The 17,107-nt window shown below is 38.6% G+C and overlaps 1 protein-coding gene across 1 annotated transcript; it reads left to right on the top strand.

Annotated features, from left to right (window-relative positions):
- The first annotated feature begins 2,122 nt into the window (after positions 1–2,122).
- Positions 2,123–2,991, top strand: LOC139875426 (uncharacterized). Its single transcript, XM_071862762.1, has 2 exons — positions 2,123–2,349; positions 2,439–2,991. Exons 1-2 carry the CDS (start codon positions 2,123–2,125, stop codon positions 2,989–2,991), a joined length of 780 nt encoding a protein of 259 aa, XP_071718863.1.
- Positions 2,992–17,107: the final 14,116 nt, after the last annotated feature.

The raw sequence follows: 17,107 nt of genomic DNA, 5'->3' as shown, positions 1-17,107 counted from the left end.
TTTACTCCGCTAAGTTTCCGTGGATCGTTAAGTAAACCGCAGACTGCGGATATTTCGAATACTATAAATAGAGAGCTTGGCCTCTCATTTATAGGTTGTTGATTCTCTGTCATTTGCCCAAGCCTCTGTGATTTTCACTTGTGATCTTGCCCAAGGGATTTCTACATTGCGCTAAGGTGAATCATGCTAATTGACAATCAAGACCGGGTCGGGGTGGTTGATCACTTGATTGTTAAAGTGAAAGACGATCATCAGGGCCCAAAATAATCATCAAACATCCCATCCTCCATAATTTCATTGCACTTAATCCTTAATTAAGTGATAACTTGATATACGATTGATCAATTGGCGCCATCCGTGGGACGCGTTTTACGAATTAAACTTGAAATTTTTTGTTTTGTGCTATCAAACGATTAATTGCCTTGTTTGATTTTGATCGTGTATTATTTTGGTGATTCATAGGCGAATACGTTTGCAATTGGCGAAAAGTTGCTAGATTAATTGAAATAATGAGTAATACCGTTGTTCAAACAAATGCTCAAAAAAGAGGAAAAAAGCGAAAGTCGGCAAGAATGTATCAAAATTGGCAATTTGCGCCAATTAGTTTTCCAAAAATGCAGAGCGAAGATTTCTCTGAAATGCCAATAGTTGTATCTTGCAAGATCACGGAAAATGGAATGACAATCATGAAAGTTCATGTTGATAATTGTAGTAGCGTTGATATTCTTTACGAGCAATGTTTTGTTCAACTGCCGGAGAGTATCAGAGCAACTTTAAAACCAACCGCAGCTTCGCTGACCGGTTTTGCGGGAGAATCCTCATTGCCTATGGGTGTCTTGCTCTTAGACGTTGAGCTTGTTGATGACAATGATGATGGTTTAGTGCACTGAGTGCAGCTAGATTTCTATGTTATGCGAACCTCATCTCACTATAACATGTTGTTTGGAAGAAATGCCTTAGGTAAACTCAGAATTGTCCCATCTACAATTCATGGCATTATTAAATTTGCAATGCGAAAAGGTGTCGCGACAATAAATTCAACAAGAAAGGTGCCCATTTGTGCGGCTATTAATGTAAAAAGTGCAGCTCAAGAAACTGCGGAAGTCGCGGAAAATATGGTAGTGGTTAATCCTGCGTATCCCGAGCAAAAAATTAAAGTGGGAAGTAATGTTAGTGTGGACACATGGAAACAAGTTGTGCAGTTACTTGTGCAGTACATGGATGTTTTTGCTTGGTGTGAAAATGATATGACTGGTGTTCCGCGTAATATTGCGGAACACGGACTTAATGTAAATCCAGCTTTAAAGCCTGTGGTGCAGAAGCGTAGAGGCATGGCCCCAGATCGCGTGAAGTGGCTATGCGAAGAGGTAACAAAATTGGTGAGAGCTGGAATTTTACGCGAAGCTCAATACCAATCATGGATTGCGACCAGTTTTGGTAAAAAAGCCTGATGGTTCATGGAGAATGTGTATTGATTTTAAGGATTTAAATAAAGCGTGTCCTAAGGATAATTATCCACTTCCAAAAATTGATTTAAAAGTGGAATCTTTGCACGCTTTTCCATATAAATGTTTTTTGTATACGGCAAGGGGTTATCACCATATCCCAATGGCTCAAGAAGATATAGATAAAACTGCTTTTCATACGGGCAAAGGCATATTTTCCTATATAATGATGCCTTTTGGTTTAATCAACGCGGGTGCGACATATCAACGTTTGATTGACACCGCGTCCGAAAAGCAAATTGGGCATAATCTTGAGGCTTATGTGGATGACTTAGTAATCAAAAGTACAACGCAGGAGCGAATTATTGAAGATATGCGCGAAAAATTTAACACAATGCGAAGGATAAACATGAAGCTTAACCTGCTAAAGTGTAGTTTTGGCGAGACCGATGGAAAGTTTCTGGGATACCTTGTTACAGAACAAGGTATTCAAGCTAATCCAAAGAAAATCGTGGCTATTGAAAATATGACCGCACCAAGAACGATTAAGGAAGTGCAAAGTTTGACAGGAAAGTTAGCTGCATTAACGCGTTTCTTGTCTAAAGCTGCTGAAAGACAATTGCTTGAAGCAAAAGAGTTTTGTTTGGTCAAGTGACGCAGAAGCTGCATTTTAAGAAATGAAGAAGTTGTTGAAAACTTTTCCTACATTAACAGTGCCAATTGATGGCGAAATTCTCTATCTTTATATATCACTGGCAAATGAAACTTTTGGCTCAGTTTTAATTGCGGAAAGGGAGAAGATACAAAAGCCTATGTATTTTGTCAGTAAAGCTCTTACAGGGAGTGAAATAAACTATGCGCCGATTGAGAAGTTTGTGTACGCGCTTATTCTAACGTCGCGAAGGTTAATAAGATATTTTCAGGGGCATCCAGTGCATGTGTTAACTAATATGCGATCAAGCAAGTCTTAACAAAACCAGAGATATCTGGTAGACTCGCGTTATGGGCAGTAGAATTAGGTGCTTATCAAATATCTTATCTTCCGCGAAGTGCTGTAAAGGGCCAGGTTATGGCGGATTATCTCGCAGAAATATCTGGAGAGTTGGAGGTGAATGAGCGAATAGCATTAAAACTGGTAATGGGTGAAACTTGGGATTTATCTACTGATGGTGCTTCATGTGCAGAGGGCGCAGGTGTGGGTTTGGTCTTAGCAAGCCTAAGTGGTGAAGAGCATACGTATGCATTGCGTTTTAATTTTGATGTCACAAATAATGAAGCAGAGTATGAAGCATTACTTGCTGGTTTAAATATCGCACGAAAAATGAATATCACTAAGTTACGGGCATTTACAGATTCACAGTTAGTAGCGAATCAGTTTAATGGTTCCTATGAAGTGCATGATTCTTCAATGCATAAGTATTTACAGTTATTAAAAGAATTGGCGGAACGTTTTGAGTATTTTGAACTCGCGCAAGTGCCAAGAAGTCAAAATAAGAAGGCGGATGCTTTGAGTAAATTAGATGCTCTAACATTTTCGCACTTTTAAAAACAAGTTTGGGTTGAAGAATTGCCAAGCAAATCAATAGATAAAGACTTAATGGTTGCGTCTGTCGAAGAGGAACAGCCAAATTGGATGGAACCAATCCTGCAATACATTCACAGTGATGTTTTGCCAAGTGATAAGCGCGAAGCTCACCTAGTAAGAGAGCGAGCACCAATGTATATCATTCAAAATGATATTTTATATCGCAAATCATACTGTGGTCCAATGATGCGATGTGTTGGACCAATTGAGGCAAAAATGATAGTTGAAGAAGTGCATAACGGTTCTTGTGCACTACATTCAGGCTATAAAACTATTGCAGCGAAAATTATGCGGATGGGATGCTTTTGGCCATCCCTATATCGCGATGTTGCAAAAATTGTTAAGCGATGTAAAAGTTGCCAAAGGCATGCTCCGCAGAATCGGATGCCAAGGCATGATATGATTCTTGTTAATTCGCCATGGCCATTTCACAAGTGCGCTATTGACATTGTAGGGCCATTTCCCGCAGGACCTGGAAATGTCAAGTTTCTGATTGTGGCAATTGATTATTTTACAAAATGGGTTGAAGCTAAGGCGGTTCGCACTGTCACTGGTGTGCAAGTGCGAAACTTTGTGTGGGAATACATTGTCTGCAGATTCGGTATTGCACACGAGTTGGTTAGTGATAACAGCGCACAAATAGCGAAAGATCCTTTTAAGACATGGTGCACTGATTTGAATATAATACAAAAGTTTACTGTAACGACCCAACCCGTTAACCAACCAAAACTGCAAAATAAAAAAAAATTTCGAAGCAGTCCTGCCCAGGCAGGGTGTGCAGCGCGCATCCCTACCTGTGCTCGGCGCGCACAAGGCCTGGCACCCGCTGTCCAACTTGTTCCATTTTCGTAAAAATATCTAACACTTCCCATCATTTTTAGACGAAATGATTTTCACATCATATTAGTATGAGTAAAACTAGCACGAATCAATGATAAAACGAGTTTTACATCGCGGGGCCCACATATGCCCAAAATACCATTAAGTACGAAATACGAGTTTCGACCAGAAAAAGTTTAATTGCCAAACGTCACTAGAGCATGGTGTTTGGGGTTAAACTACCCAAATCTTGGTCGAACTTCCAAAAAGCTATAACCCCCGAAAGCCACTAATCCGTGCGAATACCTTTGCCCTTATCCAAGCCGGATCCTAAAAAGGTAAACAACGAGAGGGTAAGCTAACGCTTAGTGAGTGCAATAATTATACACATACATATATAATATACCTACTTGCACACACTTACAAAAATACCTCATACACGCTAGCAATTTACATAGCATACCATTGCAAGTATAACTCTAAACCCTTCAAGATCGCAAGCTAGCACAACAATAGCATATATATAACCCAAATAATATAATATGCTACACTACAACGCGTAATTATGGTTAACCAATAATACATGGGAATGGTACTTCGAATTTCCCATCGGTGTTCATAACAACCGTTAGTGTACAACGAAATATATCACTAACCCCCAAGGTGACACGAACAACGAAATATCCGTTCAAAGCAATCGTTAGTGTACAACGAAATATATCACTAACTCTTGGATGATTTGGACAACGAAATGTCCATCGTTAGTGTACAACGAAATATATCACTAACTCTTGGTGGTATAGACAACATATACCCGGCCCCTTTCCCGCCCTACAAATAGATACATTAATACACACATGTATACATTATATACACACATGTATAATCATTCCACTCACCTTGTTGACTTGGCGAGATTTCCAACAACAACTTGTAAATTCAAAGCGAGTCACCTAACACAATTAATTCTCAATTAATTCATATAATAAGTTGGACTTTCCACCAACTAGCCTCACTAGTGCATTTATGACCCATTTGCACTAGAATCACTCAATATAGGTCAAGACTCCCAACTAATCACTAAAAGCTAGTGATTAAGGTTCTAAGACCTCTATCAACACATAACTAGGGTGTTTTCATACACAATTTATCCCGCTAGGTCAAACCTACCCATTTGACCCATTTCAAGTCAACCATGAACCCTGGAAATACTTTTTACTAGCAACACAAATGAGCTAGTGATTAACTAACCATTTTAGACTCATTAACACCATTTATTACTTTAAAACCCTAGGTTGGTTGTTCTTGAGTCCTCATGACTCAATCTTACCCACAAACCCCCAAAATCACCAATAATGGGTTTTATGTTCACCAGTAACCCAAGCCCTAACCCTTAAATAAAAAAAATTAAGGAAATCAAGATTAGAACTTACCACCACAACCAAAACGTAGCTAGTGAGGAGATGAACAACTTTATGACTCGAGCTAAGACCGAAACCAGCTCCTTCTTCCTTTACTTGAGCTTTCTCTCACTCAAATGGGTTTCTCTCACTAAAATTAAATTAGAAAGATGAAGGTGGTTGAAAATGGAGTTATGATACCCCAACTACTGATCTTGTGACCTTAACTCGTTCCACAAGTGAAATTACCATAAAGCCCTTCCAAAATATCTAATTAGAAAAGGCAAAATCCGGCTACAGTGGGAGTGCGCCACACGCACCCATAAGTGTGCGATGCGCGCACTGAGGCCTGAACAGCCTCTGACTTCTGTTTAAAATCCACATTTATTCCCATGCTTTATGTACTCTATTTACACTTTTGTACCACAAATACTAGGGTGTTACAACTCTCCCCCACTTGAATCGGAGCGCGTCCTCGCGATCCAAGCCGCATGACAAGCAAGAAGATATACCAACACAAATTCTTCGGGTTCCCACATAAACTCGAAACCTTTACTATGACGCCATTGGACCTTAAAGGTCCTCACCTCTTTGTCACGCAACATTTTCACCTTTTCATCAAGTATAGCAATCGGCTCTTCAACATACTCTAGCTTGTTGTTTAGCTCAATCTCATCCAATGGCATCCATGATAAATCATCCTCAAGACACTCACGGAGATAGGAAACATGAAATGTATTATGGATCCCCGCAAGCTCTTCGGGTAATTCCAAACGATACGCAACTTCGCCAACACGAGCTTAATTATTAAATGGCCCAATAAACCGAGGAGCTAACTTTCCCCATTTTTTAAACCGAATAATACCCTTCCACGGCGAAACCTTGAGCATCACCATATCACCCTCTTGAAACTCGATCGGTAGCCTATGTTTATCGACATAAGACTTTTGTCTATCTTGCACCGCTTTTAAATGATCCCGAATCATTTCGATTTTACTATTCATCTCCAATACCAAGTCGGTGCTCCTGACTTCCCTTTGACCCACTTCGCCCCAACAAATCGGGGTTCGACACCTTCTACCGTATAACATCTCATATGGTGGCATTCCAATACTAGAGTGAAAACTATTATTGTACGAGAATTCCACCAAAGGCAAGTGTTCATCCCAACTACCACTAAAATCAATAATACACGCTCGCAACATATCCTCCAATGTTTGATTCGTACGTTTGGTTTGACCGTCCGTTTGAGGATGGTACGCCGTACTCATATTCACCCTCGTACCCATATCTTCATGAAACTTCTTCCAAAATCGAGAGGTAAAACGCGTGTCCCGATTCCGAAACGATAGACGCGGGAACGCCAGGTCTCGATATCTCTTCTTTAATGAACATTTTTGCAAGCGCCTCCGACGTAATTGCTTCTTTAATAGGAAGAAACAATGCACTTTTCGTCAATCTATCAACAATCACCCAAATAGTATCAAATTGGGTTCTTGCCATTTTCGGCAACTTGGTAATAAAATCCATGGTAATATGTTCCCACTTCCACATCGGAATTTCTAGCGGTTGCAACTTACCATACGGCTTTTGGTGTTCGGCTTTAAATTGCAAACACGTGACGCATTGCTCAACATACTTAACAACGTCGCATTTCATGCCCGGCCACCAATAATCTTTCTTCAAATCAAGATACATCTTTGTCGTACTTGGATGAACGGAATACTTAGAATTGTGCGCTTCATCAAGAAGCACCTTTCGGAATTCCCCCATCCTTGGTACCACACTCTTCCTTGAAAGGACAACAAGCCTTGAGGGCCCAACGTAATAAACTCCGTTTGCCCCACAATCCGCTCTTCACGTTTATTATGGACAAAGGCTTCAATTTGAATCTCACCGATCTTTTCGAGAAAGTTGTTAGTAATTGTCATGCGCAACAATCCTAAACGTATCGCCGGATGTTGACTCTTTCGACTTAATGCATCCTCGACTACATTCGCCTTGCCCAAATGGTAAAGTATCTCACAATCATAATCCTTCACCACATCCATCCATCTACGTTGACGATAATTCAAATCTCGTTGATCAAAAAGATGTTTCAAACTCTCGTGATCCGAATAAATCATACACTTGACACCATACAAGTAATGGCGCCAAATTTTCAAAGCATGGACCACCGCCGCTAGTTCGAGATCGTGTGTCGGGTAATTCTTTTCATGTTCCTTCATACTCCTCGAATAGACAAATATGTTGTCGATGAACACAATTACCGACTAGTCTAACATAGGTTGGCACACTCGGTTCTTAAGATCCACGAATGCCGCCGGTGCATTCGTAAGACCAAAAGGCATAACTACAAACTCAAAATGCCCGTAACGCATTCGAAAGGCCGTTTTCTCAATATCTTCCTCACGGACCCGCATTTGATGATAGCTGGACCGTAGGTCAATTTTTGAGAAATACGTCGCACCTTGGAGTTGGTCAAATAAATCGTCAATCCTAGGCAATGGATAATGATTCTTGATTGTCACTTTATTCAACTCCCGATAATCAATGTACATACGCATACTACCATCTTTCTTCTTCACGAACAAGACCGGAGCACCCCATGGCGAAGCACTCGGTCGAATAAAACCCTTCTCAAGTAACTCTTGGGTTTGATTTAACAATTCTTGCATTTCTGTCGGCGCGAAACGATAAGGAGTTTTAGCAATGGGAGTAGCTCCCGAAACTAACTCAATGCGAAATTCAACTTGTCTTTCCGCCGGAATACCCGGTAACTCATCCAAAAAATGTCTTCGAATTCATTAACCACCGGAATCTCGCGAATGGGTGGTGGCTCATCACGAGTATCAACAACATGGGCAAGAAAAACCATGCCACCACTAACAAGGAAACGATGTGCCCGTGCAAAATTGCATATCGGCACAAGTCTTCTATGCTTATCGCCATGATTAATTAACTCTCCCACACTTGGGGTCTTCACACGAATAGATTTTTCATGGCATGCAATATTGATACCAACCACGATATCAAAATCACCCAAAGTCATCGGGATGAGATCAATTTTAAAGTTTTCGGCACCAAACACAACATTACAATTGTTACACACATCAACCACTAGCACCGTCTTGCCATCCGCTATTTCGACTTCTACCGGACGACTTAACTTAGCTAATGGTTTATTAAGTTTAGGCACAAATTTTGGAGACACAAACGACAAACTTGCACCGCTATCAAATAGAATCCTCGTCGGATTAGAGTTTACCATGAAAGTACCTGAGACGACTTCATTGGATTGCTTAGCTTCATCATTGGTCATCAAATAATTACACCCCCTTGCCGACCCCGCTGCCTTCTCTATCCTCTTAACTTGATCATTTCGGAGATCGGGGCACTCCGACTTTCGGTGCTCTTCTTGTTGACAATTAAAACATGTGATCACATTAGCACGCGGTTTTGGGCAATCACGAGAGTAGTGACCTTTTTACCCACAATTGTAGCACGTGGACATTAGAAGTACCTTTCTTTACACTACTAACACTTTCGGATGCTCCCCTACTCTTCTTGTTCGAATAACTAGAAGCCTCAAACTTTCTTTTACTTGGTGCATAACTAACTGGACTCGGAGCTTGCGCTTCAAACCCCTTTGCCACCGCCAAAAGCTTAGCAAATGTCTCAACATGACCAATACTAATTTTACCCTTCAAATCATCTCTAAGGGTCGCATGAAAGTCTTCCATTAACAATTGATCATTCCCCACATACTCGGGGCAAAAACGCGCTTTGGCAAGAAAATTGGTTTTGAGAGTGTTTAGGTCCAAAGACCCTTGACGCATGTTCCTTAACTCGTTGTGCAATTAAGAAAGATCCGCTTGCGTACGATATTCGAGGAAAAACTCCTTCTTGAACTCCGCCCAAGACAACCCCACAAAAGCCGCATCACCCACCATATCAATTTTACCATCGAGCCAATCTTTAGCATGGCCCCTCAACAAACTAGTAGCAAGCCTTGTCTTCTTCTCGAGTGGGCACTCGGTCGTGTGAAAACAACCTGCAACATCGGAGATCCAAGCCGCACTTTTAATGGGGTCGGGATCCCCGTGAAAGTGAGGAGGCTTAGTCGCCAAGAAGTTCTTATATCTAAACTCCAACTCGCCCCCATTTTGAGGTCTAGGAAACCTCCTTTCAACTTCTTCTTTGACGGCATTGGCCATTCGTTCTTGAATCATATCGACAATTTGTTTCGAAACTGACTCTTCTAGTATTTGTTTAACCCTTCGTGAGAAAACCGAAGCATAGTTTTCTAAAGCGGTCTCAATCTTGGTAGTCATCTCATCTTCCTCCACATGAGAGGGACCACCATTGCCATTCGTATCCGTTCCGTTTCTCGTCTTCATTCTAAAGATTAAAAATGGATTAGACATCACCAACAATTTAATACACATATATACCTATGCATATGACCGCACACACACTACATCTAGCTCGATACTTGTCCCACATCCTTGCTTGACTTGACTTGCAACCGTAATAGTGGTCGCGAGTCACTATTACGCTCACATGCCGTGTCATGCTCAAACGTATCACAACCATCTTGCTCGATGTTCAAACAATAACACATGATTAGTAACATCATAATATAGCATAGTTAGTCCACCTATGCATCAAAGAACTAATCAAAACCCGCACCGACCCGTAGTCCTACAAGTCCCGCATATAATTCAACAACACAAAAGTCTAAGTCTAGGCGCCTATCTCAAGTCACCTAAATCCCTTAGACCATGCTCTGATACCACTTGTAATGACCCAACCCGTTAACCAACCAAAACTGCAAAATAAAAAAAAATCGAAGCAGGCGCGCACAGGGCCGGGCACAGGGCAAGTCACCTAAAGCCCTAGCTGTGCGCGGCGTGCACAGGGCCGGGCAGCCCGCTGTCCAACTTGGTCCATTTTCGTAAAAAGATCTAACACTTCCCATCATTTTTAGACGAAATGCTTTTCACATCATATTAGTATAAGTAAAACTAGCACCAATCAATGATAAAACGAGTTTTACATCGCGGGGCCTACATATGCCTAAAATACCATTAAGTACGAAATACGAGTTTCGACCACAAAAAGTTTAATTGCCAAATGTCACTAGAGCATGGTGTTTGGGGTTAAACTACCCAAATCTTGGTCGAACTTCCAAAAAGCTAAAACCCCCGAAAGCCACTAATCCGTGCGAATACCTTTGCCCTTATCCAAGCCGGATCCTAAAAAGGTAAATAACGAGAGGGTAAGCTAACGCTTAGTGAATGCAATAATTATACACATACATATATAATATACCTACTTGCACACACTTACACAAATACCTCATACACGCTAGCAATTTACATAGCATACCATCGCAAGTATAACTCTAAACCCTTCAAGATCGCAAGCTAGCACGATAATAGCATATATATAACCCGAATAATATAATATGCTACACTACAATGCGTAATTATGGTTAACCAATAATACATGGGAATGGTACTTCGAATTTCCCATCGGTGTTCATAACAACCGTTAGTGTACAACGAAATATATCACTAACCCCCTAGGCGACACGGACAACAAAATATCCGTTCAAAGCAATCGTTAGTGTACAACGAAATATATCACTAACTCTTAAGCGATTTGGACAACGAAATGTCAATCGTTAGTGTACAATGAAATATATCACTAACTCTTCGTGGTATAGACAACATATACCCGGCCTCTTTCCCGCCCAACTAATAGATACATTATATACACACATGTATAATCATTCCACTCACCTTGTCGACTTGGCGAGATTTCCAATAACAACTTGTAACTTCAAAGCGAGTCACCTAACACAATTAATTCTCAATTAATTCATATAATAAGTTAGAATTTCCACCAACTAGCCTCACTAGTGCATTTATGACCCATTTGCACTAGAATCACTCAATAAAGGTCAAGACTCCCAAATAATCACTAAAAGCTAGTGGTTAAGGTTCTAAGACCTCTATCAATACATAACCAGGGTGTTTTCATACATAATTTATCCCGCTAGGTCAAACCTACCCATTTGACCCATTTCAAGTCAACCATGAACCCTAGAAACACTTTTTACTAGGAACACAAATGAGCTAGTGATTAACTAACTATTTTAGACTCATTAATACCATTTATTACTTTAAAACCTTAGGTTGGTTGTTCTTGAGTCCTCATGACTCAATCTTACCCACAAACCCCCAAAATCACCAATAATGGGTTTTATGTTCATCACTAACCCAAGTCCTAACCCTTAAACAAATCAAATTAAGGAAATCAAGATTAGAACTTACCACCACAACCAAAACATAGCTAGTGAGGAGATGAACAACTTTATGACTCGAGCTAAGACCCGAAACTAGCTCCTTCTTCCTTTACTTGAGCTTTCTCTCACTCAAATGGGTTTCTCTCACTTAAATTAAATTAGAAAGATGAAGGTGGTTGAAAATGGAGTTATGATACCCCAACTACTGATCTTGTGACCTTAACTCGTTCCATAAGTGAAATTACCACAAAGTCCTTCCAAAATATCTAATTAGAAAAGGCAAAATCCGGCTACAGTGGGAGTGAGGCACGCGCACCCATAAGTGTGCGCTGCGTGCACTGAGGCCTGAACAGCCTCTGACTTCTGTTTAAAATCCACATTTATTCCCATGCATTATGTACTCTATTTACACTTTTGTACCACAAATATTAGGGTGTTACATTTACATCAGTGGCGCATCCACAGGCTAACGGTTTATGCGAAGTAACCAATCATGATATTGTAAGCCGTATTAAAAAGAGGTTATGCGAAAAGCGAACCGGTTGGGCAGATGAATTACCCAATGTGTTATGGGCACATCGCACTACTTTCAAGAAAAGCACAGGGGAAACACCTTTTAGTTTGGTATATGGCTCTAAGGCAGTAATACCCGCTGAAATTCTTGTGCTAACGCATAGAGTCGCTAACTTTGAAGAAGAAGTAAACGATGATGCATTGGGCGAGAATTTGAATTTCATTGAAGAGCAAATGTTAATGGCTGCTATCCGAGAGGCAAATAACAAACAGCAAATTGCCAAGTATTATAACAAAAGAGTGTGTGCTTTGTCTTTTGATGTTGGCGAATGGGTGTTGCGAAATAATGATACAAGTAGAGCAGAGAAACTTGGAAAATTAGGACCTAATTGGGAGGGTCCTTATCAAGTTGTGGCAGTTAATGCGGCAGGTTCTTATAAGCTTGCAGATGTGGAAGGGCGAAATTTGCCCAATGCATGGCATGCGGCTTTATTAAAACGATACTATGCGTAATTTTGCGAAAATCATAAGAAGGCAAAGTTGCATATGTGTGAAGTGCGAAATTAAATGAAAGATCTATGCTTGATATTATTTTTAGGTGTTTTTATTTTTAATTGTTGCAAGTCTTGATCACGCTTGTAAGCATTTTAAAAGTTGACACTTGTAAGAATATGGAAAGAGTTTATTTGTGAAGTACCAATAGCTTATGGAATGTTTTGTATTTTGTTTCATAATGGCAAGGTATTTCGCAATGTTTGCATAAGCAAAGTGATGAAATTGCCCACTTTTGCAGAAAATGATTATTGCGAAAGGAATTTAAAATCCTAAGTGTTTGATGTTGCCATACTTAGATGCTTCGCAATGCTAATTGATTGCCTAAGGATTGCTTTGGCGAACTTAGAAGGTTCATAACGTATAAATATATACGCATACAGATTGTTTCGTAAAAGTACATACTTATTTTGTGCACGATAATAAAAGTTGGAAATTGCAAAGGACAAGTCCGTGTTATGAATATTAATTGATGAAAGCGCTATATAAATAAAAGTACTTGCAAATATAAGAATAGTGAAAATTTTATTAATAATAGCGCAGAGGCAGCTGCGCGCTGTTGTACAAAGTGAAATTTAATTCTTTGGATAAGTCTAGCTTGATGATGTCATCTGCAGTGACATCCTCTTGTTCGCTTATTGCTGTTATCTTAGGGAGGGGAATTTCGGCTATGCCCTTTTCTGCAACCGAATATGCTGATTGCGCCTCTTCTAGCGAGCAAAGGCGATCAGCTATTGCAGTTGGTAGCGGATCTGGCAATGGGCAGTTGATGGCAATCTCATCCATGAACTCTACCCTCTCGCGTAGTTTTAACGTGGCAGCGAATGTTGAAAAATTTGTAGAAACATGCTTGGAGTTGAGAATTTTTCTAGCCAGTTCGGGGAGATGTTGGCGGAGCTTGGTGAACTCAAGTTCCATAGAAGCTTTAGAAGCAAGAGCGTTGTCCCGCTCTATCGTTAGCTTCGCTACATTCTCCGACAGTGCTTTAATGGTGGTGTTAAAGTCATTTTCTTTCTCAGCTGCAGCAGAAACTTGCAGTTTCAAGTCATCCACCGCGGTTTTTGTTACGGTAAGTTCATAGGAGAGATCAACACAACATTTTTCACTGTTTTCAGCCATGATCTTCTCAGCGTTGTACTTCAACTGTTCAGCCTCAAGAACATTGAAAAATTGTTCTTGACAGCATATCACATCATATGCCGAGTTAAAGCACATATAAAAGTTCTGAACGAAGCTGTTGTGCGCATCAAGCGTATAGAGTTTCAAAAATTCGCGGCAAAGCTCGCCTGGAATTGCCAACTTCATTTGTTGACACTGATCTAATGCTGCAGCAGCAGAGGCATAAGTATATCCTGATAAACCATCAATCCGCACCCCATAAGAGTTGGGTGGGGTGCGGAACAGTTCTGTAATCTGGTAAAGTGTGTTTGGGCTCGTCAAAAAGGGGTCATCAGTGGAACCGCCTGCAAAAGCATGTAAATCATACTAAGTGCACAAACATCTGAACATTAATTATGCGACAGTGTTTAAAGCCTACCCTTTTGCTGATCCCCTTCATGATCCGATGTAATAGGATTATCATACAGAGTGGGGATGGTTTGCTTCATTTTTTACTTTGTGATTGTGGCGGCGTCTGGTAGGGTTGTTTGGTGGAGCTTGGCTTCATCAGGGGAGATTTGGAGGTCAAATCAACGATTGGAATCGTCTGCTTCTCTTTCAACGCCAATGATTTAGCCTCGGGGCTTGTTAATAGCTTTGTGATCAAGGTCTTGGGGTTAACCTTGGACTCCATTTCGTCGATCTTCATGATAAAGTAAAAAAGGATGGTGTAAAAGAAAGCAGATTGAGATAATGAAAATAATGTTTTGATTATATTGCGAAGTATGTCAGGGTGGCGAGTGGAAATAGTTAATCATGGTTGCCCATATATATATATATATATATATATATATATATATATATATATATATATATATATATATATATATATATATATATATATATATATATATATTATATATAGGGGAAATATGGGTGTCAATTAGTTATGTTAAGTATTCGTTGTGATAATTTTAACGGTAATATTTTAAGATAATACATAACAACGGTAATTTTGCTTGGTGTAACGGTAACAAAGGCAAAGCGAAAGTGTATTACTGCGGATAATTGTAGTGACCCGAACTTTTCCATGTTTATATATATATTAAATGAAATTGTTATTTACATGATTAAGTGTTTCCAACATGTTAAGCAATCAAACTTGTTAAGACTTGATTAATTGAAATAGGTTTCATATAGACAATTGACCACCCAAGTTGACCGGTGATTCACGAACGTTAAAACTTGTAAAAACTATATGATGACATATATATGGATATATATATATAGTTAACATGATATTATGATAAGTAAACATATCATTAAGTATATTAACAATGAACTACATATGTAAAAACAAGACTACTAACTTAATGATTTTGAAACGAGACATATATGTAACGATTATCGTTGTAACGACATTTAATGTATATATATATCATATTAAGAGATATTTATACATCATAATATCATGATAATATAATAATTTAAAATCTCATTTGATATTATAAACATTGGGTTAACAACACTTAACAAGATCGTTAACCTAAAGGTTTCAAAACAACACTTACATGTAACGACTAACGATGACTTAACGACCCAGTTAAAATGTATATACATGTAGTGTTTTAATATGTATTCATACACTTTTGAAAGACTTCAAGACACTTATCAAAATACTTCTACTTAACAAAAATGCTTACAATTACATCCTCGTTCAGTTTCATCAATAATTCTACTCGTATGCACCCGTATTCGTACTCGTACAATACACAGCTTTTAGATGTATGTACTATTGGTATATACACTCCAATGATTAGCTCTTAGCAGTCCATGTGAGTCACCTAACACATGTAGGAACCATCATTTGGCAACTAGCATGAAATATCTCATAAAATTACAAAAATATGAGTAATCATTCATGACTTATTTATATGAAAACAAAATTACATATCCTTTATATCTAATCCATACACCAACGACCAAAAACACCTACAAACACTTTCATTCTTCAATTTTCTTCATCTAATTGATCTCTCTTAAGTTCTATCTTCAAGTTCTAAGTGTTCTTCATAAATTCCAAAAGTTCTAGTTTCATAAAATCAAGAATACTTCCAAGATTGCAAGTTTACTTCCAAGTTTTCTAAATCCATTCCAAGTAATCATCCAAGATCAAGAAACCTTTGTTACTTACAGTAGGTTATCTTTCTAATATAAGGTAATAATCATATTCAAACTTTAATTCAATTTCTATAACTATAACAATATTATTTCGAGTGGAAATCTTACTTGAAATTGTTTTCGTGTCATGATTCTGCTTCAAGAACTTTCAAGCCATCCAAGGATCCTTTGAAGCTAGATCTATTTTTCTCATTTCCAGTAGGTTTATCCAAGAAACTTGAGGTAGTAATGATGTTCATAACATCATTCGATTCATACATATAAAGCTATCTTATTCGAAGGTTTAAACTTGTAATCACTAGAACATAGTTTAGTTAATTCTAAACTTGTTCGCAAATAAAAGTTAATCCTTTTAACTTGACTTTTAAAATCAACTAGACACATGTTCTATATCTATATGATATGCTAACTTAATGATTTAAAACCTGGAAACACGAAAAACACCGTAAAATCGGATTTACGCCGTCGTAGTAACACCGCGGGCTGTTTTGGGTTAGTTAATTAAAAACTATGATAAACTTTGATTTAAAAGTTGTTATTCTGAGAAAATGATTTTTATTATGAACATGAAACTATATCCAAAAATTATGGTTAAACTCAAAGTGAAAGTATGTTTTCTAAAATGGTCATTTAGACGTCGTTCTTTCGACTGAAATGACTACATTTACAAAAACGACTTGTAACTTATTTTTCTGACTATAAACCTATACTTTTTCTGTTTAGATTCATAAAATATAGTTCAATATGAAACCATAGCAATTTGATTCACTCAAAACGGATTTAAAATGAAGAAGTTATGGGTAAAACAAGATTGGATAATTTTTCTCATTTTAGCTACGTGAAAATTGGTAACAAATCTATTCCAACCATAACTTAATCAACTTGTATTGTATATTATGTAATCTTGAGATACCATAGACACGTATACAATGTTTCGACCTATCATGTCGACACATCTATATATATTTCGGAACAACCATAGACACTCTATATGTGAATGTTGGAGTTAGCTATACAGGGTTGAGGTTGATTTCAAAATATATATAGTTTGAGTTGTGATCAATACTGAGATACGTATACACTGGGTCGTGAATTGATTCAAGATAATATTTATCGATTTATTTCTGTACATCTAACTGTGGACAACTAGTTGTAGGTTACTAACGAGGACAGTTGACTTAATAAACTTAAAACATCAAAA

Source organism: Rutidosis leptorrhynchoides, chromosome 11 (genome assembly GCF_046630445.1).
Source record: "Rutidosis leptorrhynchoides isolate AG116_Rl617_1_P2 chromosome 11, CSIRO_AGI_Rlap_v1, whole genome shotgun sequence".
NCBI classification, from domain to species: Eukaryota; Viridiplantae; Streptophyta; class Magnoliopsida; order Asterales; family Asteraceae; genus Rutidosis; species Rutidosis leptorrhynchoides.
This window is presented reverse-complemented; position numbering and strand designations above follow the sequence as displayed.

Coding starts and splice junctions, on each gene's coding strand:
- LOC139875426 (XM_071862762.1), top strand. CDS start 2,123: ATGAAGAAGTTGTTGAAAACTTTTCCTACATTAACAGTGCCAATTGAT. Junction 2,350..2,438: donor CTTATTCTAACGTCGCGAAG/GTTAATAAGATA, acceptor GATATCTGGTAG/ACTCGCGTTATGGGCAGTAG.